The 25,535-nt window shown below is 36.4% G+C and overlaps 4 protein-coding genes and 1 long non-coding RNA gene across 11 annotated transcripts; 4 read left to right on the top strand and 1 right to left on the bottom strand.

The window, feature by feature from the left end:
• The first annotated feature begins 395 nt into the window (after positions 1–395).
• LOC106382808 (29 kDa ribonucleoprotein, chloroplastic) lies at positions 396–2,180 on the top strand. Its single transcript, XM_013822875.3, has 4 exons — positions 396–895; positions 1,021–1,122; positions 1,325–1,750; positions 1,854–2,180. The coding sequence occupies exons 1-4, from the start codon at positions 515–517 to the stop codon at positions 1,917–1,919; spliced, it is 975 nt and encodes a 324-aa protein (XP_013678329.1). The 5' UTR covers positions 396–514; the 3' UTR covers positions 1,920–2,180.
• A 1,310-nt stretch (positions 2,181–3,490) lies between these two features.
• Positions 3,491–5,761, top strand: LOC106380134. Its single transcript, XR_001276276.3, has 3 exons — positions 3,491–4,888; positions 4,983–5,079; positions 5,179–5,761. It is a non-coding gene; the product is annotated as an uncharacterized LOC106380134 (long non-coding RNA).
• Positions 5,762–10,376: 4,615 nt separating this feature from the next.
• Positions 10,377–18,577, top strand: LOC106385715 (cytokinin riboside 5'-monophosphate phosphoribohydrolase LOG4-like). 3 transcript variants are annotated; one of them, XM_048764606.1, is made up of 7 exons: positions 10,377–11,139; positions 11,565–11,662; positions 11,753–11,783; positions 12,088–12,187; positions 12,997–13,067; positions 13,148–13,291; positions 13,353–13,699. In XM_048764606.1, the coding sequence occupies exons 1-7, from the start codon at positions 11,014–11,016 to the stop codon at positions 13,467–13,469; spliced, it is 687 nt and encodes a 228-aa protein (XP_048620563.1). In that variant the 5' UTR covers positions 10,377–11,013; the 3' UTR covers positions 13,470–13,699. The 3 variants fall into 3 exon arrangements, with proteins under 3 accessions (XP_048620563.1, XP_022554600.1, XP_022554601.1); XM_022698879.2 differs by lacking the exon at positions 13,353–13,699 and adding an exon at positions 18,368–18,577 and having other exon boundaries at positions 10,378–11,139; XM_022698880.2 differs by having other exon boundaries at positions 10,385–11,139; positions 13,381–13,522.
• Positions 18,578–18,700: 123 nt separating this feature from the next.
• On the bottom strand, positions 18,701–20,717 carry BNAC08G24490D. Its single transcript, XM_013827247.3, has one exon. The coding sequence runs from the start codon at positions 20,378–20,380 to the stop codon at positions 18,878–18,880; it is 1,503 nt and encodes a 500-aa protein (XP_013682701.1). The 5' UTR covers positions 20,381–20,717; the 3' UTR covers positions 18,701–18,877.
• A 1,627-nt stretch (positions 20,718–22,344) lies between these two features.
• On the top strand, positions 22,345–24,928 carry LOC106387396 (L-arabinokinase-like). 5 transcript variants are annotated; one of them, XM_048764605.1, is made up of 7 exons: positions 22,346–23,034; positions 23,317–23,447; positions 23,805–23,883; positions 23,957–24,122; positions 24,219–24,290; positions 24,392–24,586; positions 24,689–24,928. In XM_048764605.1, the coding sequence occupies exons 2-7, from the start codon at positions 23,375–23,377 to the stop codon at positions 24,809–24,811; spliced, it is 708 nt and encodes a 235-aa protein (XP_048620562.1). In that variant the 5' UTR covers positions 22,346–23,034; positions 23,317–23,374; the 3' UTR covers positions 24,812–24,928. The 5 variants fall into 5 exon arrangements, with proteins under 5 accessions (XP_013682698.1, XP_048620562.1, XP_022554602.1 ...); XM_022698881.2 differs by having other exon boundaries at positions 23,302–23,447; XM_013827244.3 differs by having other exon boundaries at positions 22,345–23,447.
• The last annotated feature ends 607 nt before the right edge of the window (positions 24,929–25,535 follow it).

The raw sequence follows: 25,535 nt of genomic DNA, 5'->3' as shown, positions 1-25,535 counted from the left end.
ACAAACATTCCTAAAAAACACAAAATTATACAAAATTCAATATTTTTTTAAAAAAGTTGGTTTTTTTTTTCACACATATCAAAACCATTAAATTTTGATTATAAATAAATCATTTTAGATAAATATAATTCATTAAATATTATTTTATTTTTTATTTTTATTACTAATTAACAAAATGCATCAAAAATGTCAAATATATATCTTTAGAAAACAGTTTTCTCATAAAGAATAAAAGAGCTAATAAGAATATATGTTTTTTAAATGGAATGGAAATTTATTTATGTTCATAGCTGTTAAAAAAAAAAAAATCCTCTTTTACAAAAAATTCTACTATTGTACTGGCACTAATAATATGCAAAATAAAGATTTTAGATTAAAAAAAAAAATATCCAAGTGGGGAATAAATATCTAGAACTCGTCTCCTTTATTATCTCCTCACTCTCAAATCTCCCGAAGAACCCTTAAACCTTATCCCTTCCCCCAAAGCACAGCGAGAGAGAAAGTAAAGTGAGCCATGTCTGCCTCTGCTTCCTCCCTTTCCCTTTCTTCCTTCAACCCTAAATCCCTCCCTCTCTGCATTTCCCGCTCCGCCTCCGTTCTCCCACCTTCCCTCTCCTTCAAACTCTACTCCATCTTCGCTTCCTCCGCCGTCAAATGCTCCTCCTCCCCCGCCCAACACCCGTCGCGTTTCGCCAGAAACGTGGCCGTATCATCGGATTTCGAGGTGGAGGAAGACGACGTGTTCACCGACGATGACTCTCCCCCGCCGCAGCAAGAGCGCAGCTCCTCCTTCTCCGCGGACCTCAAACTCTTCGTCGGTAACCTCTCCTTCGATGTGGATAGCGCTCAGCTCGCTCAGTTGTTTGAGAGCGCCGGGACTGTTGAGATGGTTGAGGTATAACTAATTCTCTTCCTAAAGTTTGGTGCTTTATAGCTTTCTTGAAATGGGTCTTTGAAGATAATTTGAGATTTGGTTTTGTTTTGAATTTGTGATGAATTGGGGTTTGGTTTTGTTTGTAGGTTATCTATGATAAAGTGACTGGCAGAAGCAGAGGTTTTGGATTTGTGACAATGTCCACTGCAGCTGAAGTCGAAGCAGCTGCTCAGCAGTTTAATGGCTATGTAAGGAGATAAACTGTGCTCTTGTCTTATTGATATAAGTTCTTGTTTTATTGAATTGCCTATTGTGTGTCTGTTAATACTCTGTTTGGTTTGTGGAGGCTTTATGGTTTATGTTTTTTTCTGTATAAAATGCAAGCTTGTCTTTTAAGATATTTATACCTTGGGGTTGTTTTTGTTAAGCTTGTTGTCATGAACATTGCAGGAACTTGAGGGCAGAGCTTTGAGGGTTAACGCTGGCCCTCCTCCACCTAAGAGGGAGGAATCATTCTCCAGGGGACCAAGAAGTGGTGGTTACGGTTCAGAACGTTCTGGTTACGGCTCTGAACGTTCCGGCTACGGGTCTCAACGTTCAGGACGTTCTGGTTACGGGTCTGAGCGTTCCAGCTATGGTTCTGGGTCAGGTTCGGGCTCAGGCTCAGGTTCAGGTTCATCAGACCGTGTGTATGTGGGAAACCTTTCGTGGGGTGTGGATGACACGGCTCTTGAGAGCTTGTTCAGCGAGCAAGGAAAGGTTGTTGAGGCCAGGGTCATTTACGACAGGGACACTGGTCGATCCAAGGGTTTTGGGTTTGTGACACTCGGCTCTCCTCAAGAGGTCACACGAGCCATCAACTCTTTGAATGGCGCAGTAAGTATTATTATTCATTTTTCTTCACGTTAAGTATTGTTGTATTTGTCATTGACTCATTGTGCAGCAACCTCTCTTATACACATTTTGTTTTTCTTTGAAGGATTTGGATGGAAGACAGATTAGAGTCTCGGAGGCTGAGGCTAGACCACCAAGGCGCCAGTTTTGAGCGACCATGTCACTTCACTGCTCTCAAAGAAATGCAGATTCTTGAGGTGTATCATGTATGTCATCTTGGCTGACGAACAAGCTATCTATGTTTCGAGTTTTGGGCTTTGTTTCTTTATTTTAAGTCGTTTTGGGCTTTGCTTTTATTTTTGCAGACTACTTACGGTTTTGGACTTTTACTTCTTTCTTCATTATGCTCTCTAGTTAACTTTGTTGTCCACCAAGTGTATGTGGACCGTTCAAAAGAGCCATTTGAATCTTAGACGGATGTTTTTGCTTTACTAAAATTTCTTCAAATCATAGTTTTCGATCCCAGTTTAAAATGGGCCTGAGCAATAGTATATAGATCCTCACGTCTGAATGTGATGCCACTTTCTCGGCCAGTCACGTGGCCTTACAGAAGCTGCAACTGGAATAGCATAAGAAAAATCATCAGTACGTAATAATTTTATGAGCGTAAACACACACAATTACTGAGCTGACCAGGGCCGACCTTAACGGGAAGCCACCCAAACCAAGGATTAGGGCATCCAAATTAGTGGGGCATATTTAAAAAGAAAAAAATTATTAGTATATACATAAAAAGAAAACCTGTAGATTATTTTGTTAAAATATTATCTATTGGGCATATTTAGTTATAATAAGATTTGTCAAATTTTTTAAATATATTAGTAAATTTATATTTTAGATAATAGTTAAAATACTAATTCTAAAATAGAAACATAACAATTGAGATTGCTATGGTCGAAAAACTTGACTATAGGAGTTTAATGGATGATTTTGTAGGGAAAAATGCAAGAAGATCTATATTTCAGCAATAAGTGATTTTATGTCAATGTTTTTTATGAACATATTATGAAATTTGATTTTTTTAATGAAAATTTAAGTTATTTTTTATACTGTTTTGTGATTTTGATAAAACATGTACGAAAGCATAGTTTTAAATTTTGATTGGGGCAATATAAAAGGTTGGTCCGGCACTGGAGCTGACTAAGTATGTTATAATTTCAATCGTGTAAACCGCACATGTTAAGATGGTACTGGTAATGCTTGTTAGATTTTTTAACTTTACACCTGTTTATCTTAAGTTCTGACCTTATATATATACACAAATGGGACATAGCAATAACCGAAAGAAGAGAAGGAAACATTGAAGTGAAATAAGGGAAGATTTATGTCTCATAGATAAAGAACACGAAAATAATAAATGTCACTTTGCTCTTTCTCCATCATACTTCCACCACTCTTCCTACCTACAAGTTAAGCGTTTTCTTCCCTTTTTAAACTCATTCTCCTTTTGTCCTCATATATTAATTCCATAAACATACTAAATATTCCTTGTTATTAGAGATGCGTAATATTATAGAGTTGATCAAGTCATCAAGGCTAGCCCCAGTGTAATTTGTTATCTCTAACAAAAATAACATAAAATGTAATAAGAAAAACATTTTAATGTTATTATTTCAAGCAAATATAAAAGAATATAAAACTTCGATTTCGCAGTGATAAGGTGGTAATTTGCCCTTTCTATCATTAGCATCAAATTAAATATGGTTTGTCTTAAAGTAACACTTTTTGTCTGAACGAATTAGAAAGCAGGGAGCCTTTTTACTGCTCTCCTGCTTCATCTGTATTCTCGGTGCCACACGCACACTTTATCCACACACATCAATACACAAATTCATATTTGACTTCATCATACATATAAGCTTGTGTTATACTTCGAGAGCACTTATCTTTAATTGTCTATATCCTTTTTTGTTTATTGTTGAGAGTTTCTTGAAAACCATAAGCCTTTTGGTCACCAAAGAAAAAACATAATCTTGTGCTTCTCACTCTTCTTCGCAGCTCTCTGATACTCTTTATATGACAACTTACATATAGCAAAACTAAATTTACATGGGTTGAGTGGACGGGTGAAACTAGTTTTTGTAATAATTTTTTTTTTTGTAACTGAAGTTTTTGTAATAAATTGATTTGGAAACTTTTGTTCAAAGCGGATTTGTAACCGGATATGATTTCCCGGGTTTAATAAATAAATATATATATTTAAAAAAAATTACTTGGGTTTAAATTTTTGTAAAGTAACTAATCGAGTAATGTAAGTCTTGTATCTTTTTTTTTGTCAACGATGTAGGTCTTGTATCTAAAGTGAACTTTTGTTATAAAATTTAACCAAAGGCAAATGAACTTTTCTTTTGATTATCTACTTGTGGTAATATATATCCACAACCATTTGAGATCTATATCTATAACAAATAAATACTAAAGCGCAAGTCGCCTGGCGAATCAAAATTTGCCACGTAATTAATATTTAAAAAATAAATAAAAACAAAGTAATGTTAAGAAAATGTAGAAAACTGCTTCTAAAAACAACTACTACTCACGGTTATCCTTCCTCCAAAATGTTTTATTTACTCAACTCCTATCTCTAAAATTCTACAAACACCCAGCGAATATAGTCGGTGATCACTCAAAAGAGACGTTTCGGTAATAGGTAACATACTAAATCAATCAAAAAAATATAGCATGTAATCAAGTAAATTCGATACTTATTTGTCTTATCAGGTGTTTGCTCTATTGGCGTGAACTTTGTTAAAAAGAAATTGTTCGAGCCTATCAACAAAACAAGTTCGTGTTTGCTTTGATACAACAGTATCAAATTGTAATTTTTGCTTTGTTCAATATAATATTGTGTTACAGGAGCATCAGGTTTGAAGCATTACAGAGAAAAGCAGGAAAGAAACTATTGCTGCGATCATGAAGAGTTCTTGATGATTACACAAACGCTTCGATCCTTGGTTATCTCGCAATTCCTAATATTTTTCTTCTTCTTTGTTTCTCACGTCGTTTCTAGGGTCCGTCAAAATAAGAGATTCTTCACTTGGCACGAGATTTTACAAAGTTTCTTTTTCCTAATTTCCACGAATTTGTTTCAGATTTGTGTGATGTTTCGTGGTTCTGGACATAGTAAGTTCCGAAAATACAGTGGACTGAATTTGGTATATAATTCTCTTAACCTCTGTTTAATTCTTTGCTTTCTCTCTCAAACAAACAATGGTAGGTGACGATGGAGAATCTAGAAAAGCAATGGGTATTGGTGATAAAAAAAAAAACTCTTAGAGAATGATTACTACGGAGGTAAAACGTTCATTAACCAGGTAAAGAGTTTGATGTTTTTATCTCTGTATAACCAGAGGAGGAAGAGAAGCTGTTTGATATGAGATTCTGAATGTTGATCGTTGCTGATGATGAAACAGTAGAGAAACACTACAAGAGATTAGCTCTTTTGCTTCATCTCAGACAAGAACAAGTTCAACAGCGCAGAAGACGCCTTTCAATTGGTTTTAGAAGCTTGGTCTCAGTCTTCTGATCAAGAAGGTAAACATAAAAAGATTAGATGCAGAAACCACAAAAAGCCACACGAGCCAGCTTCATCACAAGCCTCGGTCCGAGTCTGGACCTCAGCTTAAGTGTATGTGTTCTCATTATTTTGTACTGATTAATTTACTCTCATGAGATGATTTTTCCAATTATATGCTGATTTTTACTGTTTTCTTTGTTTGCAAGTAAAACTATTCCCATGCGAAGCATGGGGTCAACACTAGTAACAAATAAATGTTAATACGCCGAGAGTGAGTTAATTATGTTGTTATAGAATTTCAGCATGGCCGATTATATTATGATATTAGAAACTAGGTTGGAAATTCACATTTTATCCCAAAAACTAGGTTTGAAGTGAGAAACCCAAGGGGAATGTGGGGGTGATAAAAAAAACAAAACAGAAGAGTTAAATGCGCATGCAAAGTTCAAAAAAAAAAAATAAAAAAAAAAAAAATAAATGAGCATGCAAGCATGCAGACTCAAATACACGTTGGTTTCAAGAAGTAATTATTTGTTTATAGTCTCTAAACGTACAACATATAAACCCAATAGGGCAGAGCTTACACTGAGAGGAGTTCTTGGAATTGCATTTTTCTAATTAGTTTAATTAATTCTCACACGCTTAATGCAGACATAAACATATGTCTCATACTAATTCTTTCAATGCTGTTTTGTATAGGGTATAGCTATATGTGGAAAAACATTATACAAAAATATACAAATGGCCATGAGTTAGATATATATCCAATATCCACATGCAGAGAGATATGGGTAATGCTAGAAGGAGCTTGTACAAAACATTATAAGAAGTACAAAAGGTAGGGAAATGTGTAAATAAATAAATAAGTGTATGCTTGTTAATTGTTATACTTTGTTTTTTTTAACCAAATGTGTCCGGCGGACCGACTAATCCACGGGTGACAGACATATTTACCGTACTCTCTCTTTTTTTTTATGATGTTTTAGTATAAACAAACTTATTTAAAATTACTTTTATCAAAAAACTCAATTATAACAAAAAAGTAAATAAAAACAATTAATAATTGCTCTTAAGAATAAATAAGACAAAAAATTAATATTAATTTTTAATATTTTAATCAATTATTTTAATAATTTTATATAACAAGTTTCAAAACATTATACAAACTAAACTAAAATATAAAATATTCTAAAACATCAAACAAAAAGAAACGGAATGAGTACCTAACAAGATAACAAGAGTCAAGACTACATTTTGATAATCCCCTATATATTAATTGAGAATCATTTGAAAAATTAGAACCTTAATTTTGTATTAATTAAAAAAAACCCCAAATCCTAGGTGGCACTCTAAATGCATTCTAAATTCTATTTCAAAGAATTCTAGAGTATCTAATATAAAGTATAGTTTAATCTAATGGTGTCACATTATTCCATAATTATATAACACTAGAGAACATTATATTAACCTAAAATATAGGAAGTGTGTATTCTTTCCTTAAATAAAAGCTACGAAATTACCTAATATGATTTACATATATAAGGCAATTAATGATTATGAATAATAAAGTTTTGATAACAATTTTTGCATCCTTCTTCATTGTTGTTTAAATTTATATTATTTAAAAAAATTAAACAATCACATTAACCATATAATAAAAAAATTAGATTTTTTCTTATATGTTATATTTTGAATTTTTTAAAATGACTTTAAAATTACAAAAATGAGGAAACCTTATAAGTTATATATATTTTTTTAAAACGACTTTAAAATACAAAAATGAGGACATCTTATATGGTATATTTTTCTTATATGTTAGAATTTTCTTATATGTTATATTTTGAATTTTTTTAAAACGACTTTAAATTACAAAAATCTAAGTTTTCATTAAGTATACGACTAAAAACATTAAAATGACATGTATCAATTCGATGGTTGATTTGAAAGCTTTCAAAACCATATGGAAGATAAAAGTCAAAATAATTTAACTGTGGAAACAATACTGTTCATTTTTTTCAAGAATGTGTTCGATGGAAAAAATAAGGTTTTTATGTCATAATTTGTTTAATGTCCACTAGAGAACATTATATTAACCTAAAATGTAAGAAGTGTGTATTTTTTCCTTAAATAAAAGCTACAGAATTACCTAATATGATTTACATATATATGACAATTAATGATTATGAATAATAAAGATTTGATAACAATTTTTGCGTTCTTCTTCATTTTTGTTTAATTTTATATTATTAAAAAAATAAACAATCACATTAACCATATAATAAAAAAATAGATTTTTTCTTATATGTTATATTTTCAATTTTTTAAAATGATTTTAAATTACAAAAATGAGGAAACCTTATATGTTATATTTTTTAAAAAAACGACTTTAAAATACAAAAATGAGGACACCTTATATGTTATATTTTTCTTATATGTTAGATTTTTTCTTATATGTTATATTTTAAATTTTTTAAAACGACTTTAAATTACAAAAATGTAAGTTTTCCTTAAGTATACGACTAAAAACATTAAAATGACATGTACCAGTTTGATGTTTGATTTGAAAGTTTTCAATACCATATGTAAGATAAAAGTCAAAATAATTTAACTTTGAAAACAATACTGTTCACTATTTTAAGAATGTGTTCGAGGAAAAAAATAAGGTTTTTATGTCATAATTTGTTTAATGTACACTAGAGAACATTATATTAACCTAAAATATAAGAAGTGTGTATTCTTTCCCTAAATAAAAGCTACGAAATTACCTAATATGTTTACATATATATGACAATTAATTATTATAAATAATAAAGATTTGATAACAATTTTTGCATCCTTCTTCATTTTGTTTAATTTTATATTATTAAAAAAAATAAACAATCACATTAATCATATAATAAAAAAATTAGATTTTTTCTTATATGTTATATTTTGAATTTTTTAAAATGACTTTAAATTACAAAAATGAGGAAATCTTATATGTTATATTTTTTTTAAAACGACTTTAAAATACAAAAACGAGGACACCTTATATGTTATTTTTTCTTATATGTTATATTTTGAATTTTTTAAGACGATTTTAAATTACAAAAATATAAGTTTTCCTTAAGTATACGACTAAAAACATTAAAATGACATGTATCAATTCGATGGTTGATTTGAAAGCTTTCAAAACCATATGGAAGATAAAAGTCAAAATAATTCAACTGTGAAAACAATACTGTTCACTTTTTTCAAGAATGTGTTCGAAGGAAAAAATAAAGTTTTTATGTCATAATTTGTTTAATTTCCAATCCGATCAACCCATGATGTATTAATTATAGTTTTGTTCCATTATTTTTAATAAAAATTGATCTGATCCATCGGAAAGAAATTATATAATAACAACAAAAAATATTATATATATATATAAATAAAATGATCAAATATATAAAAGAAACTATCGATAATATATACAAATAAATTGATCCTGCGCAAAACGCATGTCTTATCCTAATAAAAAGTAAAAGCCATAACTCGATCACTTTGTGTTTCTTATTTCGATCATCAATGGCACGTTGCTCCATAACCCAAACATCACCATCTCCAGTTATACATATTACATATACGGATAGATTTCATTAGTCCATTAACCAGTGTTTTGAAAACCGGACCGGACAGGCCGGTCGAACCGGTCCGACCGTGGCTCGTTGAAGAAGCCGAGTCCGGTTCGGTTTAAAACTCGAATTTGAGAAAACCCGGTGAAACCGGCTACAAACCGGTAAAACCGGTGAAACCAGCTACAAACCGGTAAAACCGGTGACCCGGTTCAACTTCAAAACCCGGTTCTAAAGAAATCAACATATAATTAATGTCTTTTCAATTTTTATTAAAATTTAATATTTCATAATCAATACTTAATGTTTAATAAATGTTTAAAATAAACTCTTTTTGACTTTCATATTCTATTCTCATTTTGCCATATTAGTAAAATTTAAGACTTTTAATTGTAAAAATTAATAAATACGTAATTTAAACGGTCAATCATTTATTTATTTTTATCAATTCAGTTGATATACTATTAATTTGTTAACTGTATATATGACTAAACTTATGGTTATTATTTATTATCTAATTAATCAAAGAGAACATAGAACATATTATACGTAGAACTACATTTTAGATCCAAATAGTATAAATATATGATTATATATATTTATTTATTCTTAAATAGAAAACCGGGTTGAACCTATTGAACCGGTCTGACCATTCAACCAGTAGTTATACCGGGTCAGAATCCGGTCCGGTTTTAATTGCCATTAACCGATCTCTTCCTTTACTCATCAGTCATCACTCGTTTGGTCACACTTTCATTTAAATATTAGTGTTGAAATAAATTACATTTGGACCCATCTTACATGTCCAGATATATGTTGACAATGAATTATATTTTCGAAAATGGAATTTTTGTTCTGTTTCTTGTAAAAGGAAACTAAAAAGTGAAGTAGCTTTATATCTAAATCAGTTTCTTTGTCACTTCCCATTAACTTCTCGCACGACAAATTTAAACATCATTGTGAAAGATATAATAATTATGCAAGGAAAAATTCCTTTTCAAGTATGTGGTTTATAATTGAAGTATTCATATATATATAATATATATATGGTTATCAAATACATTAAAAGCAATTCTCCTAAATAGATTATTTTCAAATTTTGGTCACAAAAATAGATCATAAAGAGAAAAATGACCAAAATGTTTCATTTAATAGGTAAAAAGACCATACTATCCTAGATATATATAAAAATAAAAAGTAAAAAAAAAATGATGACAAAAAAATATTAAAAAATAAATAAATAAATAATTTTTTTTATAGTTTTAGATTATATGTTTTCAAATTCGAAATTTTTTATAAAAAAAAATTCAAATTTTTTTATTTATTTATTTTTTTTCAAATTTTCCTTTTGTAATTTGAAAATACTTTTTGAAACTATTTTTAAATTTTTTATTTTTAATATTTATTTTTTATTTTATAAAATTTTAAACCCCAATCCCAATATCCATCCCTTAACTTTAAACTTTAGGGGTATAAATGTATATTTACTTCTTTAATGAAATATTTTGGTAATTTTGATACTTAAAGTCTATATTTGTGACCAAAATTTTTTTAGTGATATCCTAGAGTATTTCTGAGTAATGATAAAATAGTTTTAATAACCTGATGAGATTGTGTTTTTAAAATGTTGCAACAGTATTCTAATTTCTAAGAGCATGATTAATCTGGAGTTTTTAGAATGAGGTTATTATCGGAAGTTAAGAAATTTTTTCTTAATTTTTAACTAAAAAAATTAAGAACCGGTTCTTAAATAAGGATTCTAAAAACTGGTTCTTAGTTTTTTAGTTAAAAGTTAAGAAACAATTTCTTAACTTCCGATATAAACTCTACTCTAAGAACCCCGGGTTAATCGTGGTATGAGATAAGCTGGTTTGGGGAACAAGTGAAAACTTCAAGGAAGTGGTCCACGCGTGCCAACATGAACTTGTATGCGCGGGTGGGTAGTTGCTACGCGCGTGCTTAATTCTCTCACGTGTGAAATTAATTGTCCAAGATTACGTCAAATAACTTAAACCTGAATAATTAAGACATGACGAGAAAACGCACTCTTTCTTTGACACTTGTACGGTGTGTACCTCTCTCTCTCTCGTTTATGTTCTGGAGGAAGCTTGAGCTCTCACCTGTCATCGTAATCAATGGAGGTCAATACTAAAACAATAATACAAAAGTCGAAGTTTGGAAGAATCTGTGTGTTCTGTGGAAGCAGCCAAGGCAAGAAGAGTAGTTACCAAGATGCTGCTGTCGATCTTGGCAACGAATTGGTATTTTACATACGTTTCTCCATCATTTATTTATTTAGTTTTGACTGTTTATGTTCACCGTATGTTTTTTTTTTTTTTGGTGAAAATGTTCACCGTATGTTTGTGTCTATGTTTTGTTTCGTCCTCTTGTTTTTGCAAATGCAGAGCATTTCGTCTGTTTTCGTAATAAGTATTCTTGATATGTAAAACTTATGCTTCTTTGACAACTCAAAAGATTAGAATTTTCTTTTTCTTCATTTTATTATATTCAACTTTTATGATTGGGGAACCCATACATATCGCATGGTGAATGTTTGTTTCCTTAAATGATAGTAACAAATAGAGTATCTTCGGTTTTAATTTCCTCTTCTTAGCTCATTTATCAGTCTATCTGTGATAACAAAACAATATGGCTGAGTTTCCTCTGTTTTGTTTGCTTTTTACAGGTTTCAAGGAACATTGATCTTGTCTATGGAGGTGGAAGCATAGGGTTGATGGGTTTTGTTTCACAAGCTGTTCATGATGGTGGTCGTCATGTTATTGGGTAATTCTTTATCTAATCACTTAATCAGAGGAATACATACTAACAAGCCTCTCTTTTTTTTTTTCATCTTTGTTGTCATTTTTACCACAGAGTTATTCCCAAGATACTCATGCCTAGAGAGGTATGCTTGCTATAAGCCCTGAGAACAAATATTTGAGTTTTTTTTTGAGTTTGCTTATTGATTCGTCTTTGTTAACTGTTGTTTACAAATCCCTAAACCAAACCCTTTCATATTAAACACTAGTTTTAAATGGTGGAGAGCTTAATAACTAAGTCTTGTAAGGAAATTTAAAATAAGCCAATTTGATTACATTGCCATCATTGCTTATGGTCATAGAACATCCTAAAGCTGCTTTTTCTTTCTTTCTTTTAATTTTATTAAAAATTTGAAGATTATTGGTTAAATGGGGTTCTCTTTTTGGCAGTTAACTGGTGAAACAGTAGGAGAAGTAAGAGCAGTTGCAGATATGCATCAGAGAAAAGCAGAGATGGCTAGACACTCTGATGCTTTTATTGCCTTACCAGGTTAGTACTTGTTCAAAGTCCTATCAGTTTTTTAAATCTTTGTTGTCTCTCTATAAGTCTCTGTTACTAGCTCGGTTCTCCAAACAAGTAATGATTATGTAAGATTAAACTGGTCAAAGTCTAGTGACAGCGTTGTTTAGAATCTAATAAGCATCTTTCTAGGCTTTTGTAATTTCTTAATTGTTTAAGTCCAAACCAACTAAAAAAAGAATAATAATGATGATTAAAAAAGCACTGTAAAGGGTTTAGCTCTTTGAATAGTTTGCCAAAGAGGTGGGAAAGAAACATTGGGTTAAACAGGTTGTCTTGGTCACAGACTCAAGCCGTAGTGTGAAAGCTATTCTTTTATGTTGAAAATATAATTTTGTTATGATTTTGGGGTTTTTATATGGTCAATTTTTAAAAATATAATACGCCTTGACCCATCCAGGCATCCACATCTTGCACTGAAAATTAGACCAAACTCTTCTCTTTGCTCTGTTTCTTTGTTATTTGCCTTTTACTGGGGAGATACTGACTCTATATAGCTTGTGATGTAGTGTTACTGTGACCAAAGTTTTAATTTTTATTACCTGTTTCATATAGAAAGACGAAACCTGAAACACTCGTAGAGACAAAGCATGTTTTGCCCATATAGGAAGGTCTTGTTCTTCAATAAGACCCCCTGCTTTTGTGATCATGTCTATATCTGAACACAGTCAGAAGACTGTCTATACAGAAGCAGCATATTTTCGTTGAATTGACCATATCATAATAACAAGAATAATAATAATAGTGTATATAATATTTTTTTGCTTTTGAAATTGCAGGTGGATATGGAACACTTGAAGAATTGTTGGAGGTCATAACATGGGCTCAACTTGGGATACATGACAAACCGGTAAAGACCCATCATTATAATCCTCTTAAAGATACAAACAGAAAGTCATCAAAGAGCTGATTGTCATTGTTTTGATGCAGGTTGGTTTGCTTAATGTTGATGGATACTACAACTCTTTGCTCTCCTTCATTGATAAAGCTGTTGAAGAAGGATTCATCAGTCCAAACGCACGCCAGATTATAATCTCTGCACCTACCGCTAAGGAGCTTGTAAAGAAACTTGAGGTAACTTGTCAACTGGAATTTTGATGCATCCAAAAGAAAGAAACTGATACGTACGAAGCAGAACGACCACCGATCCTCTTTCACTACAGGCGTAGAGGCCAAGCAAAAGGGGAGTGAGGGGAAGGACAGCTGGCTAAGGAATAATAAGGAGAAAGGAATAAGGGTCGTTATCATGTAGATATTGCATCACATGGCCTGTCGTGAGGTGTGCTTGTCGTGACTCGCAAACGCTAGTGGCAAACGCAAATGTTGGTGGGCATTCACGAGGTCCGTAGAGTCTATAAAAGTAGAGAGTCGTTTGTTGTCTTTATCATCTTGGTGGATCAAAGTTGTAGTAGGAGTAGAGAGTCCTTTAACGTCTCTGAGAACTTGTTTCATTCAATAAAAATTGTCTTTTTCCTTGTTCTTGAGAGTTTATACGAAAGAGATAAGTAAATCTTATCAATTTGGTATCAGAGCTCGTAGATCTAAGGGATAAGATGGCACCGAAGAAAATTGACGCATACCAGAATGCGGACCAGATGCAGCAGCAAATGGGTCGCATCTCACTTCTGGAGCAGAGCATGACAAAGGTCGAAACGATGGAGCAGACCTTGTCAGCGATGCAACAGCAGATGAACGCCTTCTTTGGCCGGTGGGAGCAGGAGAAGAACGAGCAAGGAGGAGAGAAAGCTCGTTCGCTCGAAACCGACAAAGGGGAAGCTCATCAAGTGGGGAAAACGTCGATCGGAGAGGAGCTGACGCCGGCAACGAAAGAAACCGGCCAAGCTCTGATTCAGACTCCGATCTCGGCGCAGGAAGAAGGGTCGGAGAGAAGAGGGTCGTTCTCTCACGGATCCGACCAGACAGAGGAAGACTATCGCAACAAGAGGCTGGCCCGTCGCCTTGAGTTACCGTTGTTCGACGGTGAGCAAGCAGATAGTTGGGTGTTGAGGGCGGAGCAGTACTTTGAGATCAGCGAGTTCACAGAGGAACATAAGCTGAAAGCCGTAAGGATGTGCTTCGTTGAGGACGCACTCTTATGGTATCGATGGGAGCGAGATAGGGATCCGTTCCGGAGCTGGAACCAGTTGAAAGAGAGAGTGTTAGAGCAATACTCAGCGGCGAGAGACACGTCGGCGGGGGAAAGGCTCCTTCGACTCCGACAGGAGGGGACAGTGAAAGAGTACTGTCGAGAGTTCATCTCGCTGGCGACAAACGCGCCGGAGTTGACGGATGCGGTCTTAGAGATGGCTTTCATGAATGGGTTGAAGCCACGGGTGCGGGCTGGAGTGAGGATGTTCGAACCTAAAAAGTTGCAGAAGATGATGAGTTTGGCTCGGAAGGTGGAAGAATGGGAAGGAGACGACGGAAGCGATGATTCGAAACCCTACTCGGGCTTGTCGGGCCGAAACCCGAAGCCCAATAATCGAGCGGAGTTTTCTGTGGGGCCCAAGGAGTGAATGGGCCCAACCCGCAAAAGCCCAAGCCCAGCTACGGTACAAACCCATCTCCACAGAAGGAAAAGGGATTTGCGGGGAAGACCACGACGCATCACAATAGGGTTAAGGCTCCATTCCGCCGCCTCACCCCGGCGGAGATCGAGCAACGGAGAGCAGCCGGGCTATGTTACCGGTGCGACGAGAAGTTCCACCGTAACCACAAATGCCCGAAGCCGGAGCTTACAGTGCTAATTATGCACGATGATGGGGAAGAAGAGGTGTTCGATGAAGAGCCGCGAGAGTTGTTCGAGGAGGAGGAGGACGAGATCGAGGCGGTGATGGCGGAGGTTTCGATTAACTCCGTCGTCGGTCTATCATCCTCCCGGACGATGAAGTTAAAAGGGGAGCTCGAAGGGACGGAGGTGACAATGCTCATCGACAGCGGCGCGTCTCACAATTTCATCTCTGAGAAATTGGCGGCGCAATTGGGGTTGATAGCAAAAAACACCACGAGATATGGGGGTCATGGTCGCTGGCGGAGTCAAAGTGCAAGGGCGCGGAGTGATTACGGGTGCAGAGCTGAAGTTGCAGGAGTGTACCGTTCACACGAGTTTCTTGCCATTGGAGCTAGGAATTGAAGACGTGATCCTAGGAGTCCAGTGGCTCGACACTTTGGGAGAGATGAGGGTTAACTGGAAGTTACAGAGAATGAAAATTCGACTGAATGGAGAGTGGGTGCTAATACAAGGAGACCCCAGTCTACACTCAGCAGGAGTGTCGCTGAAGTCTATCTGGAAGACATTGAAGAAAGAGGGAGAAGGCATTATTGTGGAGTTTGGAGGGTTGCAGGCGGATGAGGTAGGAGTTCCAATAACGGTGGAGCAAGAATGGCAGCCAGTGTTGAGCCGGTACGCAGAGGTGTTTCAGGAGCCTACAGGGCTGCCCCCGTCTAGAGGGAAGGAGCATGCGATTCTCTTGGAGACAGGGGCCAGTCCAGTCAGCGTCAGACCTTTCCGTTATCCTCAAGCGCAGAAGAAGGAGATCGAAAAACAGATTGGGTTGATGTTGGCAGCAGGGATAATCAGGGAGAGTAGAAGTCCATTCTCAAGCCCCGTGTTGCTCGTTAAGAAGAAAGACGAAAGTTGGAGATTTTGTATAGACTACCGTGCTCTAAACCGCGTAACTGTAGCTGACAAGTACCTGATACCTATGATCGACCAACTCCTAGATGAGCTCCACGGTGCAGTAGTCTTTTCGAAGCTCGACCTTCGCTCTGGCTACCACCAGATCCTAGTGAAGGCCGAGGATGTTCCCAAAACGGCCTTTCAAACGCATGATGGACACTACGAGTTCCTCGTGACACCGTTCGGACTGTCTAACGCGCCTGCCACTTTCCAGTCATTGATGAATGATGTGTTCCGACCCCACCTACGCTGGTTCGTTCTCGTATTCTTTGTCGACATTTTGGTATACAGTAAGACGAAAGAGGAGCACAAAAAGCATCTGGAGATAGTACTTGGGTTGTTGGAGAAAAACCGCCTCTACGCGAACCGAAAAAAGTGCCATTTTGGCTGTGAGAAGGTAGAATATTTGGGGTATGTGATCTCAGCTCAGGGAGTAGCTGCGGACCCAGAGAAGATACGGGCGATGGTAGACTGGCCAGTACCGAGGGTGGTGAAGGAACTAAGGGGATTTCTAGGTCTCAAGGGCTATTACAGGAAGTTCGTCCTAGGGTATGGGAGTATAGCACGACCGCTGACGTCTCTGCTGCAGAAGGATCAATTTAGCTGGAGCGTCGAAGCGGCTGAGGCGTTTTCAGGGCTGAAGAGAGCTATGACCACTGTGCCTATTCTAGCAATGCCTAACTTTGACGAGCTATTTGTGGTGGAATCAGACGCCTCCGGAGTTGGATTGGGCGCAGTCTTGATGCAGCAGCAGAGGCCCATTGCCTACTTCAGTCAAGCCTTGACTGCGCGCTAGAAGCTCAAATCAGTGTACGAACGAGAGCTTATGGCGATCGTGTTTGCAGTGCAGAAGTGGAGACACTACCTATTAGGGAGAAGATTCTTAGTCAGAACTGACCAAAAGAGCCTCAAGTTCTTACTGGAACAGAGGGAGATCAACATGGAGTATCAGAGGTGGCTGACTAAGCTCTTGGGGTTTGAGTTCGACATAGTCTATAAGCCGGGGATGGAAAACAAGGCCGCAGATGCGCTGTCACGCAAGACTGAACTAACAGAGCTGTTTGCAGTATCAGTGTCTACGGCATTGCAGTTGGAGGAGATATGAAGCGAGGTTGACAAAGATGAGGAGTTGCAGAGGCTGATCTCTGAGCTCAAGGAAGATCCTTCTAAACATCTGGACTACGCTTGGGTGCAGGGAAGATTATTGAGGCAAGGTAAGCTGGTGTTACCTAAGGATTCGCCACTAGTGGGAATGATACTAAAGGAGCATCATGACAGTAAGATGGCGGGACATGGGGGTATGTTAAAAACTCAGAAACGGATTGGGGAGTTGTTCTACTGGAAGGGTATGATGACGGACATACGAAGGTATGTTCAAGCGTGTCAAACATGTCAGCGACAGAAGTATGGGCGGGAACCACCAGCGCTGATCAGATACGAAAATGGGTCTACTGCCAATGCGGAGCTGGAGGAACAGTTGTTGGAGCGTGATCGGATGATAGAGGTCATCAGAGAACAGCTTCAGCGTACCCAGCAGTTGATGAAAGAAAGGGCTGATACGAAAAGAAGAGAAGTGGAATTCGAAGTAGGTGATATGGTTTTGGTGAAGATCCGACCATACAGGCAACACTCATTGGCCAAGCGAATCAACGAGAAGTTGTCTGCGAGGTTCTATGGGCCATTTGAGGTGCTAGCGAAGGTGGGGCGTGTTGCCTATAAGCTGAAACTAACGGAGGGAACCAAGATACATCCGACATTCCACGTCTCGCAACTCAAAAAAATTGTCGGAGAGTTGGTGGAGACAGTGGAGATACCAGAGCAGTTGACGTCTGAGGGGGTATTGGACACAGAGCCTGAAGTCGTCGTGAGGAAGAGGCAGAATGAGAAAACACTGAAGGAGGAAGTGTTAGTCAAATGGAAGGGGCTGCCATCTCATGATTGCACTTGGGAAGAGGTTAGCGCGATGAAAGATCAGTTCCCAGGTTTTGACCTTGAGGACAAGGTCAATTTCGAAGGAGAGTGTATTGATACGTACGAAGCAGAACGACCACCGATCCTCTTTCACTACAGGCGTAGAGGCCAAGCAAAAGGGGAGTGAGGGGAAGGACAGCTGGCTAAGGAATAATAAGGAGAAAGGAATAAGGGTCGTTATCATGTAGATATTGCATCACATGGCCTGTCGTGAGGTGTGCTTGTCGTGACTCGCAAACGCTAGTGGCAAACGCAAACGTTGGTGGGCATTCACGAGGTCCGTAGAGTCTATAAAAGTAGAGAGTCGTTTGTTGTCTTTATCATCTTGGTGGATCAAAGTTGTAGTAGGAGTAGAGAGTCCTTTAACGTCTCCGAGAACTTGTTTCATTCAATAAAAATTGTCTTTTTCCTTGTTCTTGAGAGTTTATACGAAAGAGATAAGTAAATCTTATCAGAAACATATAAACTGTGTTGTTGTTGTTGTTGTTGTCCGTTTGCAGGAATATTCGCCTTGCCATGAAAGTGTTGCGTCAAAGCTTTGCTGGGAGATTGAGCGGATTGGCTACTCTTCTGGAGACTGATACGAATCAGAATCTAGATAAACATATAAACTATAACTATTTGAATGTCAGGAGATTTCAAGATAGATCGTACTTAAGGAAGGAAACTAAATTTTAAGATCTTAGAAGCTTTTGATTAGGAGGGTAAACTACAATTTCAACTCACGGAGGAAAGTCTTTTGTGTAAATTACTACTTTTCTTAATGTTAAATGTTTCTACTTATTTTCCTCTAATCAATTGATGTAAAACTTTATAAGCAAACAAAAAAAACGAATCAGAATCTGAACTTCATATTAAAAGAGAATCAACTTAGGTTGTCTGTACAACATCTGACTCAACTGAGTTCACACAAACAGCTACACTCTCATGGTTACAAGACTAAGATTCACACAGTAATGACTTACTCTTAACCTCTATCCTCTTATACAATAAAGCTACCTGATTAGAGATTAGATTGATTCATCTTCTTCGTCAGTTTCACCAAGACCATAGCAGAACTCTTCTGAACTAGATGAGTCCTCAGTCTCTAACCCCTTAAGCTTCTGCATTGCATCTTGTACATCAAAGAAAAGAGCATCTTTAGCTGCTCTCACGTTCGTCTGATTATCCATAGGTCTAACGTTCTCTTTCCCAACCAGCCGTCTATACTCTGCCTTTCTTTTAGCTTCCCTCACATGAAGATGATCAATGTACTTCTCATGCAACGCCTTGTTTTTAACCTGTTTCAGCACTGGAGGACTAACGAGATTTGCTTGATCTTTACTAGAGCCAGGCATTGGACTTTCAATGATCCTCGGAAGACTTTTCCCTTTCTCCGTTGGAGTTGAGAGAAAGCTGCCTGTGGCGCCAGGCTCAAGAACTGAGAAGAGATCAAATCCAAGACCTTGATCCATATGATTCTGCTTCTCCACTAGATGCCTGATCGCTTTCTTGGAGAGATTGCCTTTTCGCTGACGTATCTTAGTCTTTGTTGGTGAAATGGGTTTCAGTAGTTTGCTTGCGGATAGCGAGAACTGAGGGATTGGTGATAGGTTCGACTTCCTGGCTCTTGACCTAGGCTGAGTTTGACGCGGAGTGATGAGATCTGCGTTGACTCTATCGAAACACTCCTGAGCAGATTTTCCAGGGACCATCTTAGAGACCTTTTTCCAGAAGTTTGGGCTTGGCTTCACTGTCAGATAAGCTCCCTGTAAAGCTAACTCAAGCTCATCTGTCCATCCTCTCTCCTTCTTCGTCTTAAATCCTTCTTCCTTGTCTATTCTCTTCCCTTCATCAGCTTTTGGCGGTTCGTTTTCCTTTGCAAGTTTCCTCCTTTTAACCTCATTAAGGCAGGGACTAACTTCTTCTTCTTCATCCTCATCATAACAATCACAATCAATACATATCTGCTTAGTATTTGGACAAGGACGGCTTCTACTTATGTCCTTAGATCTCACACCATTTTCTTTCCCTTCACTAAGACGAACACTAACATCATCTTCTTCTTCTTCAGAATCTCTAAGTATCTGCTTAGTCTTTGAACGTGGACGGCTTCTACTAGATCTGACACCATGACCTCCACTTGACTTGGTACTAGTACAACTACTCAAAACACTGTTACCTGATCGAAGATGATGCATAGAGCTTCCTCCTCCTTTACTGGAGAATCTAGGAGAGCGTCTCAGAGTAAAAGAGCCAGAGGAAGGGGTAGACGCAGGCTTCGCGGAACTAAAAGGTGGAGACTTTTCTTTGCCGGCGTCGGAAACCCCTCTTTTCGAAACCCTCAGCGATCCTGGGGATTTCTTGGCTTCTGGTCCGAGTTCACGGCGGGTTCTCCTCGGTGGTGGTTCAGAGCCAAAGCTCAGATCTTTCGTGGGTTTTCCTTCACTACGCAGAGAGACAAGCCTCGCGGATCGGCGAAGAACAGATGTAGCGGGTTGCGGCGAGACGACGGGGGATTTCTTTCTCGACATTTTCCAACGGAGATGACGGATCCAAGAGGCGCGAATTGGAGAAGAAGGAAGTAAGCGGAGGAGCGATAGTCGGAGATTCGTAAAACCCTAGAACGCCTGGGATCGGATGTGTGTCTCTCTCTCTACTAGTCCTCGAGAATCAGAATAAAAAGCTTGGGAACAAAGAAAAAACGAAACTTTGTTGCTTCAACTCTTTAAACTCCTCAACGGAAGTTGTTTTTTCTCCCAAATGGTTTCTTCGAGAATCAGAGATTCATCTTGTTGATGTGTGTTTCAAATTTCATTATCGAGAAGAGGCGACTAGTGACTAGTGACTAGTGACTAGTGAGTGACACTGTTTTGGTTAAGCTTTTTTATCCAAACCTCTGACGAAATCTAAAGTTTTGAGTAAAGTTACAAAGCCCATATGTAACTGGACTGGACCTAACTGATGATGACAAACTTTTAACCATAATATTAACTGTCCAACAGAAAACCATAGTTCAGTTTCAATAGAAAGGTATTCAAGGGACTGCTCAGCTTATTAGAGTGATCGACAAAGCGATCAGGAACAGAGTCACCTCTTTCCGATATAAGCATCCTCACCAATTGGACGGCCTACTGCGTTGCTGGTTTGAAGTGTTCGACACTTAAGGCACACGGCATCTTATTTATCATAGAACAAGATTAATTAGTTCATAAGCTGTTCTTTCATTCTTTTGTAAAGGGTCCATATTCTTTTCAATAAATTTCAAATTTCATAAAAAAAAAAAAAAATTGAGTAATTTTAAAATATAATTAAGTTTCAGTATATTTCTACTCCAATTTAGAGTAAAAAAACAGAATATTAACTAAAATAAAATAAAATACACTTATTTTATATTTGAAATAGATTTATTTTTGTTTTACTTTGAATGAATGGAAAATGGAATGAGATTAAAGATTTTTTTCCAATACAGAACGTGGATTGAAAATATAATGAATTAGAAATGCCCTATAAACCAAATGAATTGAACTTGTAGGCTACAAATAAGAAACCAATTATTTTTATTTTTCAAAACTTATCATCATAAAAAACATTTTCTTGCAAATGTTGAAACAGTTTTATGTGACTATCATGCAATCCCTTACCTAGTTCTTATAATAAAAACAAACTCTTATTTATGACAAAATTTTGTATATATAAGCATACTAGGTGTTTTGCTCGCACTTGCAGGCTTAATTCTTTTACAAAAATTTGTAAATAGATATATTATCAATTGAAAAACCATTAGAATAAATTATTTTCATGATTTTGAAATATTTAAAAATTAATTAATTATTAATAAAATTATACACAATAAAGTTCTTTATAAAAAAAAATTTATTACGTAAAATAAACTTGAAAACATTAATATATACATAAATTAGATATATAGATTTATATTTAGTTTTAAAATATTCAAAAGATTATGATGTAAAATATTTTTTTGGAAGATAATGATGATTATCAAATTTCATATATACATAAATTATATATATGGATTTATGCTTAATTTTAAAATATTCAAAAGATTATGATGTAAAAATTTTTTTTGGATAACATAATATAGAATCTTTTTAGATAATGATGATTATCAAATTTATGAATTTGTTTTTAATTTATGTGGTAATTATATGTAACAAATCTAATCTAATTATTTATTAAATGTAATAAATACTTTAAACGTTCTAACTTTTAACGTGAGAACGAAAAATCATTTCACAAATAATATTATAGGTATTTTTGAATTCTTTGCCAGCATTTTTTTTAGAAATTACCTCAATAAGTGATTTGATTGTCTTAAAAAATTATCTTAAAAGATATATAATTTAATCTATCTTATATATATATATATATATCTATATACTATACTAAAAGGATATATGAGCTCCATTGAGCATATCCACGTCATAAAATTAAATCAACCAATGAGAGAGTATTATAATGTCATGTCAATTTATTCCTTCACCACCGTTCTCTTCATCTCCTTCCTAACGTGTTGAATCTTTTGGTTTCCTTCTCTGCAAATTAATTGATCAACATTATGACTCTTTGCTTTTTTTTTTAAATAAATCAGCCCAAAAAAGGGATCAGAACAATAACACCGTTGCCGGCGAAACAGTGGGCTAGGTTACAGAGGAGAAGAAGCTAGCTTACAAGCAAATACTGAAACAAAAGAGACTACAGTTCGAGGGAAAGAAAGCTGAATAGAGTAAGATCTAGACTCCGGTGGACACTGATGGCAAGAAATCCGGTCAATGAGACTTCTCGGCGCCGGTGTGTGCAAGACCCCACATTCTTTCTGTCGTCTAACCTTCAGACCACCACCCGCAGAGTCGCCCCCTGGCCCCAAAACGCCGGAACCAAAGGATTAAGGTCCGGCTCCGTAACCCTAACGCCGTAATCCGCCTGAAATTCACTCTTCCTCCTAGGTCCGAGACACCACGTACCTTCTCAGACTCACGGAAGCGAAACCGAAGGCCGAGCCGGAGAGAAACCGTCAAGAGAACCGACATCCCGTAAAAAGCTCCAAAACTCTGCAGGATACAAGTTGTTTGGGATAGTAAGTCACATGGGAACATCAACTCACTGTGGTCACTACGTGACACACATATTGAAAGAAGGTCGTTGGGTGATCTTCAATGACAGCAAAGTAGGTATCTCGACAAATCCTCCTAAAGACATGGGTTACCTCTACTTCTTTCAGCGTCTGGACAATTGATATGGGAGAGACCGAGAGTGTTGACTTCTATGGATGGAGCCAGAAAAAGAAAGACGGATTCTACGTACCGTTCTTTCAATAGAAATTTTAGGGTCTAGGGTTTTAAGATTTGGATTGAGTTGTCCTATGCATGGGTGACGACTTGGTTTTCCAAATTTTACTTGTGGATTATGAAAAAAATACTAATTTTGGTTACAGTGTGATGGAAATCAGTGTGGGAAAGCAGGCTGTGGCCAGGTCCTGCATGAGCCCTTTCTGAAGTTCTTAAAGCATGAAGAAGAAGATGAATCAGAGATTTCCCAGGACACGGAGAGACTCGCTGGAGTATTACGATCCCAAATCAGGTGAATTTGTGTTTGGTGTTGTGGACCTGTGGTTTCTGGTAGCGAGAACAAACTTGATGTGGGTATAGTTGCGGATATGTTGGGGACCATAATGACTAATGAGAAAGTTCCATCGTAAGACAAAGAATTTGATTATTTGCTTTGTGATTTAAAGTACGTTGCTAATCTGGGGAATCGATTCTGGAATACGACACAGGTGCTGTGTATATTATTCATTCGAGTCCAAACATTTTGTTCTGAACACAAATAGTTTTCACTCTGCAGTGTTGGTGGTTCAGACTATGGTTCTGTAAGGATTAGGAGCTTTTATTGGCAAAACAATGATAAGATCTTTTGCATCTTCTGTAACAAACTCAGGAGAGGCTGAAGAGGAGAGCTCGGAGTTGATTGAATATGATGCTTCTTTGGATTACTTATGCAACCTTTCACCTCATAGGTACTCCATTTGTGTCTACCCAATGGATTGGGTGATGATCAATTGATCATGATATATTTTGTTTTTGTTGTAGATTTCAAGCTCTATACGCAAGTAAGCTCCCACAGTCTATCACAGGGGAAGAATTCATGGAAAAGTATGGTGATCATGGGGATTCTGTCACAATCATTAACAAAAAAGGTACTTACCACATAATGGCGCCTACTAAACATCCAATCTATGAGAACTTCCGGGTCCAGGTGAGTTTAATCTACCTGTAATATATAATCAAAACCTTTATGTTGTTGAGTTGTAAGAAGAAGAATGATATGTTTTGTCTTTTATCTCTTTCTTAGGCTTTCAAAGCATTGCTGACAGCAACTCCTTCAGAAGAACAGGTCATTGGTCTTGGGGAGCTTATGTACCAGGTGAATCATGGTTTACAAACACGGATCTTATGTATATGGTCCAATAACTAAGAGTTTCTGCTGGTTACTTAACCGTTGTTCAATTCGTGTTTACTTGGCAGTGCCATGATAGCTACAGTGCGTGTGGGCTTGGCTCTGATGGTACAGACAGATTAGTACAGAAAATGGAGAGGTTGAAGCACTCTAAAACAGAGAACGGGACGCTCTACGGGGCCAAGATCACAGGAGGTGGTAGCGGCGGAACAGTTTGTGTTATTGGAAGGAGCAGTTTGAGAAGCAGTGAACAGATTCTTGAGGTCAAGATAATCAAAAACTTTGATAGATGATTCCTGAGCTAGAAATTTATAGTAATAGATAATATTAAGGATGTTTGATACTATGATTATGTGGTTATGCAGATACAGAGAAAGTACAAGGAAGCAACGGGGTTTATGCCGTATGTGTTTGAAGGTTCGTCTCCTGGAGCTGGCAAGTTTGGATATCTCAAGATACGCAAGAACTCTGCTCCTCCTCCTACTTAAACATTTTTTTCTCCTTATTTTTGATGATTTTTCTTATTTTGTCAAAGTAAGCTATGTTGAAAACTGGGTATAGTAGTAAGCTATGACGAGACAAATCATAAAAAATTAAAATTTCAAGGAATTTTCTAACGATAGAAAAAAAACAACGGTAAAGTAGAAGCTAACTTGAATCCCTAAACAGAGCTAAGGAGGCTGAATCAGATGTTTGAGACATAAAAGAAGAATCATGGAAGGAGACAAAGGGAAACGAAAACGATATTGATTATTGAGCAAAGTGAAAAAACTTTTGGAGAGGGTGTAGCATAAGTGGTGGGGGAGGTTAAGGAGTACCAAATATTGATGGTCTGTTTCTTTTCTTGAGACAGCACGTCTCTTTTTAACACGTTTGGTGTTAATAAGGTTTTGGTTCTGGTTTACAAATGAGTCATATTTCTCATGTACATCCAAATCTACTGGCAAATTCTATTAATATTTTATATTAAACATGTATTTTAATATCGATTTGTCAAAGGTTCAAAAATTCATGTGGACAGACCAGTGTTGCGTACTGTTTTTTTTTTTCATTATTTAGAAAAAAGGTCATGGATCCTGAAATCAGAAAGCATAACTCTAAGACTTTTCAAACATCATATTTAGAAATTCAATTTCATATTGTATTTTAGAACAAAACTGTAGAATATAACCTTACATAAATTTATAGAATTAAACATTTATAACACTGCAT

Source organism: Brassica napus, chromosome C8, assembly GCF_020379485.1.
Source record: "Brassica napus cultivar Da-Ae chromosome C8, Da-Ae, whole genome shotgun sequence".
Lineage (NCBI taxonomy): Eukaryota > Viridiplantae > Streptophyta > Magnoliopsida > Brassicales > Brassicaceae > Brassica > Brassica napus.
Note: the sequence above shows the minus strand (reverse complement) of the source record. Positions and strands in the feature narration are given on the sequence as shown.

Excerpts from the sequence above, each read along its gene's own strand:
- LOC106387396 (XM_013827244.3), top strand. The coding sequence starts at position 23,375 with ATGAAGAAGAAGATGAATCAGAGATTTCCCAGGACACGGAGAGACTCG. Across the intron at positions 23,448-23,804 it reads GTATTACGATCCCAAATCAG|GAGAGGCTGAAGAGGAGAGC; the intron begins GTGAATTTGTGT and ends TAACAAACTCAG. Across the intron at positions 23,884-23,956 it reads TGCAACCTTTCACCTCATAG|ATTTCAAGCTCTATACGCAA; the intron begins GTACTCCATTTG and ends TTTTTGTTGTAG.
- LOC106382808 (XM_013822875.3), top strand. The coding sequence starts at position 515 with ATGTCTGCCTCTGCTTCCTCCCTTTCCCTTTCTTCCTTCAACCCTAAA. Across the intron at positions 896-1,020 it reads GGACTGTTGAGATGGTTGAG|GTTATCTATGATAAAGTGAC; the intron begins GTATAACTAATT and ends TTTTGTTTGTAG. Across the intron at positions 1,751-1,853 it reads TCAACTCTTTGAATGGCGCA|GATTTGGATGGAAGACAGAT; the intron begins GTAAGTATTATT and ends TTTTCTTTGAAG.
- BNAC08G24490D (XM_013827247.3), bottom strand. The coding sequence starts at position 20,380 with ATGTCGAGAAAGAAATCCCCCGTCGTCTCGCCGCAACCCGCTACATCT.
- LOC106385715 (XM_048764606.1), top strand. The coding sequence starts at position 11,014 with ATGGAGGTCAATACTAAAACAATAATACAAAAGTCGAAGTTTGGAAGA. Across the intron at positions 11,140-11,564 it reads TCGATCTTGGCAACGAATTG|GTTTCAAGGAACATTGATCT; the intron begins GTATTTTACATA and ends TGCTTTTTACAG. Across the intron at positions 13,292-13,352 it reads AGCTTGTAAAGAAACTTGAG|AACGACCACCGATCCTCTTT; the intron begins GTAACTTGTCAA and ends CGTACGAAGCAG.